Below are 5,440 nucleotides of genomic sequence, written 5' to 3' on the forward strand. Positions count from 1 at the left end.
TTTTGGTAACAAAAGGAATCGACATGGCAAAATGTCCCAGTCATTATAGCCATGAACATATATGTATATATAGATTATTAATGCAACTAGGCTGATAGACAGACAGGATATGGTAGGTACATATGTGTGTATAAACTTCTAAACAGACAAGCGTACGCGCACGCATAATAAGCGAGAAATTGCCATGACAATATGTTGCCGTTGTTTGTGTTGCTGCTCCTGCTCAGACGCCTGCTCCTGACGAGTAGAACGAAAGAAATTAAGCCAAAGATGCGTATGTAACTAATACACGCACAGCGTGCGATAAAGCGCGAGGGTGTGTATACACATGTGTGTGTATGTGCATGTGCGTGATGATGATTAAGATGACAACAACTGTCAACTTTACTTTGGCGCACTCACATGAAACAAAAACTCCCTCCGCACACACACAAATATGTCTGAAGATAAGTAGATATGGCAGCTCACATGCCATGCCCCTGCGATTCAGTCCTTTGCGGTTTAATGAGTCTTGATTTATTTCATTTCCTTATATTCTACATGAGACGCCAACGCTGCTGGCTTTCGTTTCTGAGCGCAATCTTTACACATTTATGTAGATGGTAGCGCCTAAATTTCATTACTCATGCTCGTTGCCTTCGCTTTTCCGTGGCACTTGCTACTACTTAGAGCATTTTAATTAAGACATTGATTGCTTAATTAAATATATTTTTGCACTCTACGCGCCTTAAGATGTCGGCTGATAAGCCAAATATGGGCGAGGCATTCGCAAAAGGAAACGCCCGCGAATTTTCAATATCCGGGGCACTTAAATACTATTACATTGCATTTCTGCACACCCTAAAAGTATGCAGCACAATTTTATAAACGATTTAATGCGTGTTATTTAAGCATGTGTGTGGCACAGAAGTGGTGCTGTAGCTGACAGCTATGGAACGCAGGCTGAGCTACATAAGGTTTTGCAAAACATGGAACAACAGAAAAGAGAGGGGTACAGTATGACCTCGGTAATCGCAACTAAGGGAAACCAGGGTAGGTGCACTTATTAAATTTTTTTGTACCTAGCACGGCAAAATTTAGAACTTTAAAAATTAACAATGAAAGCCCCTCTATGACGAACCAAAGATCACATTTTCAAATTTAAAACAATTAAAAATCTTCTAACACTATTGTTTCGTTAAAAACACCAGCATATTGTACTTACACTATTCGTAATATCAATATATTGTCACTCCATACTTAGTGTATCGCGAATCCTCACCAGCAAGCTACCAGTTAGTTGGTTGAACACAAGCGGAGTAGACATACAACAACAATTTTAAGCTCCCTCAGCTTCCCTCCTCATTGCATTATATTATATCAGTATCAGTTATAGTTAAATAGACTTGTTGGAAACGGTACGCAGCAGTGTTATATTTATTTCGGTTGCTCTAAGAAGCTCGTGATCTCTGCCAAGCCAACACATTTGTAGAGAGCCTCTTCCATTTCTGGGTATTCAGCAGATTTTAGTTTCCCATGTTTCTGGCAAATTTTTAAGTTCCATCTCTTTTCTTTTAAATTCGTGTAATTGTTGAATTGTATATCTTAATTACCTTTATTACAATTGAATTTGTCGATACTGCTGATTTTAATTTATGTAAAATGTCTCTATTTTGCTTAATTGTTAGATACATATATCAATTTTTTACTCATTGAAGCACTCTTGGGAAGATGCATATGCCAATGATGGATGTCCGCCATGAATACAATTTTAATATGGGTAAATTGTAAATCTTTTAAAAAAATTAAAAACGCATTGCTCATGTAATAAACAAATCAAAATAATTATGTTCTTTTGGGTTGCATAAAAATGAAATGTATAAGCAGCCGTCTTTGACAACTAATTGGTTTTCTATTTTCCAATGCACTTATCTGGCAGCATATGTTAATTGAAAATAACAGAAAAATGTCCCTACATAGATGAACCACATTGTACGTCTGTACATTCGTGAGCAAACAAACATCTATGGTTGCTTTTCACAACTTCCTGTTTGCCTTCGCCATCGCCTTCAGGTTTAGTGCTTAGTGTTTGCCAATCCCGCCATCTCTGGCATTCCACGGAATCTCCATAAAAATGTGCAAAATGTAAAAATTCATAAAATAAAATAAAACGAATATTTTTGCAGCAGCCATGTAGTTTATGAACACTTATCCCTGTCGCTCTCCCTCTCCTTCACACACACACACACACACACACACACACACACACTCTGTCTCAATCTGTTTGTGCCATACCCTGCAGCAGTTGCTCAACAATTTTTCGCATTCGCTTTACACACTTATGCGCTATTCTATTCGCCTCTGTTTCATGTATTGTTGTTGTTTTTTGTGGCATGATGTCTGAGGTCCGCTCACATGCTTGTTTATTTGCCTAAGCTTCGCTTGTTGTGTTTACAGTTTTCAGTTTTTGGTTTATTGTGTTTTCCATATCGCTGTGTGGGTGTCAATTTTATTTACTTTTTACAACTACAGCTTGGCCCGACCTTCTGTGGTTCGCCACCGCCACTGTCATCAAGTCATGTGATACGCACTTACATCGGAATTTTCTAAAATACTATTTGCATACATACATGCATATTTTGATATGTAAATAAGTACGTGTGAGTAGAGTTCTATTTGCAGTTTTTGATTTATTCTTGAGTCATTTATTTGCACAGTGCCTCTCTCATCTCATTATATTTTTGAAGGCCATGGCATAACTCTCTCTTAAGTACAAATAAAGGATTTCTTGAAAACAAATAATTTATCTTTATATCGCTATTTATTTTAGCTGGCTGGCGCTGTCGCTGTGTGTGTTATCATTTAAATTATAACTCATTGAAATTAGATGACTATCTAATATATTTTAAGAAAGTAAGAATGCGAAAACAGCATGTGTTGAGGTGGCAGGATTTTATAAATGCTTTAAACTGAAAGGGAAACCAATAATAACAAATAGTTTTCAAAAACACACATTCACAAAATTTTATGTATGGCATATGATCGATGGCCTTTCAATAATGAAATGCTATTACTTCTAAAAAAAAAAAAAAAAAATCATTCCACATAATAACTCCAACAGCAATAACTCAAAATGTCGTTTGCATATTGGTTTTAAACAACCTATTCAAAATATTATTTGATGGGCTTGCTACATGATACTAATTTGTTAGCTACAGTAGAACTACGCGTGAAACTCTAAATTTAATTTAATTTGAATTAAACAGGGACTTAAATACAGAAAGTCATATCAAAAACACGTTACTGTGCAAAATAATAAATACATTTTCAGCTTTCTTTTCTTTTCAGCATATTGTTATTCAAGTTTTCATGCAACATTAATAGAATAAAGCGAGCAAAAATATTGAACACATAAAGTGTATTCAACTAAATCTAAATGATGTCGAACCAGTATATATACTTCACATGTTATAAGTTTTTTTTTTTCAATTTAATAAAAAACAAATTTTACTTTTTATTATAATGTTGCAAAACATCAAACTCATTGAATTGTGAATTCTTTGCCAACACTCTTTTAATTTGTGTTGATAAAAAGGAATTCTTACAACTTCGGCCCAACAAATTGTACCAAACAAAAGACTTTTCTCATCCTGCTGTAAGAGTGACTGTAAATTTTTTTAAAAGTAATAATTCCAGCTCACGGTATTTTTCTTTATTCTGTCGATAATAAATTTCTGCCAGTGCTGCCTTAATAATAATCGTGCGATATCAAACTTAAAATTAATGATGTATATCGATCAGCTTTTGAATGACAGCCAACACCATCACATTTCTTCTTTTATTCCATATCGACAAGAGAAAAGCTGACAAAAAAGTGTCTATCAAACCCGGTGAATACCCGAAAGATAATGGAGCAGTTCGTTCGGGAGGCTTGATGCAACAACTCAACGCAACTTTGTGCGATAGAGTTACAAAATACTCTAACTTTGAGTTAAGGAAGTCTTATCGAGGTGCGAACGTATTTTGTTCATAAGGCTACAGCTATTTTATTGGTAAGGCATGGAAATACTCATTACGTACCATAATATGAGCCTTTGTATGTATGTACATATATAAATTTGTCATGATTACATATATATGTACATATGTATGTATGTAGTATATGCGTTGCCAGCTGAAATGACGCATCGCTGAAAGGCAAATGGAAACGTTAAAATAAACAAGCGGCAAGCACAGCTCATGCACGATTCGCAAATCGCAACTCTCATATACATATGTATGTATATACACACACACGTACATACATACATATATGTATATACATACATATGCATACTCACTTGCACAAAGTGTAAACAAATGCAAGGCAATAAAATTGACGCAATGTAAGCCAATTCAAATAGTTGCCCACAAGCTGCGGACCACTCCACTTGTCATGGAAATCCAATTTGCCGTTGAATTTGAGCATGACGCAAATATTTTGGGGAGCTTGGAGCAGGATGAGCACGGTTCTAATGAGCGATGCTGTAAGGGGCTGCAGGTGGGTGGCTTCGTTTTACATTTACATTTGTTTATGTTTATATGTATGTATGTATATCCCACAGCCCGAGCAGTTTGATTCATATCTGGCATTCTTGGTCAGCTTTTTGACTCTGGAACAACCACAGCCATCAGCGCATCTCTTGGGCGATGAGCAAGCGTCGCGCATGCGCCAAAAAATGTTAGAGTTTAAGGAGCAAGTGGATGCCTTGGATCGTAATGATGAGAACTATTATGTCAAGAAGGAGGACCTGATATTCAAGGTATTCTGTGAGTACAAAGGCATACCATATGAGGTTAAGCACATAGCCGCTGACCAAGAGGACGAAGACGAGGTGGACGATACTCTCGACATGGATATGGAAAGAGATGGACTAGTTTTCTTCAGAATCGGAACGGAAGCCGAGTCAGCAAAATTTTATAACGATCAGGCACAAGCAGAAGCCGAAGCATTCATCGAAAGTGTGGAGGAAGAACAGTTTTTCCACTAAACTAAGGTTTATTCATTTTCCAAAGTCTTACTTGTAATGTTTTAAAATTAATTTTGAATTACTTCTTCACAACACTACTTTTTAATATACATACATTTGTACATATTCAAATTATTCAATCAATTCATCACATTTAGTTCTTTATATTCCCAAGTTAACATAATGCGACAAAATAATAGAATTTTCCTTGTAATCTCACACAATCATTTGATCTTGGGCTCCACAAAATAGCTGCCAATATCAAGCACTAAATATACATATCCTTACACAAATTTTGAGCGGCTTACCTGCAGAAATTATCGAAACTAAGTTGGCAATTAATGTTTATTTAGGGGAGAAAATACTTGAATTTACATGATTAGTGCAAAAGGCAGACGAAAAAGGCAACGACAAGTCGAGAAGGCACAGCTGCGGGTTACCTTTTGTACCTG

At 36.1% G+C, this 5,440-nt stretch overlaps 1 protein-coding gene across 1 annotated transcript; it reads left to right on the plus strand.

Moving 5' to 3' along the window:
• The first annotated feature begins 4,399 nt into the window (after positions 1 to 4,399).
• Positions 4,400 to 5,202, plus strand: LOC115631415. Its single transcript, XM_030528141.1, has 2 exons — positions 4,400 to 4,519; positions 4,584 to 5,202. The coding sequence occupies exons 1-2, from the start codon at positions 4,415 to 4,417 to the stop codon at positions 5,007 to 5,009; spliced, it is 531 nt and encodes a 176-aa protein (XP_030384001.1). The 5' UTR covers positions 4,400 to 4,414; the 3' UTR covers positions 5,010 to 5,202.
• The last annotated feature ends 238 nt before the right edge of the window (positions 5,203 to 5,440 follow it).

The sequence above is a fragment of the Scaptodrosophila lebanonensis genome, unplaced genomic scaffold (genome assembly GCF_003285725.1).
Source record: "Scaptodrosophila lebanonensis strain 11010-0011.00,11010-0021.00 unplaced genomic scaffold, SlebRS2 tig00001412-arrow-pilon, whole genome shotgun sequence".
Taxonomy (NCBI): domain Eukaryota; kingdom Metazoa; phylum Arthropoda; class Insecta; order Diptera; family Drosophilidae; genus Scaptodrosophila; species Scaptodrosophila lebanonensis.

Excerpts from the sequence above, each read along its gene's own strand:
- LOC115631415 (XM_030528141.1), top strand. The coding sequence starts at position 4,415 with ATGGAAATCCAATTTGCCGTTGAATTTGAGCATGACGCAAATATTTTG. Across the intron at positions 4,520-4,583 it reads GATGCTGTAAGGGGCTGCAG|CCCGAGCAGTTTGATTCATA; the intron begins GTGGGTGGCTTC and ends TATATCCCACAG.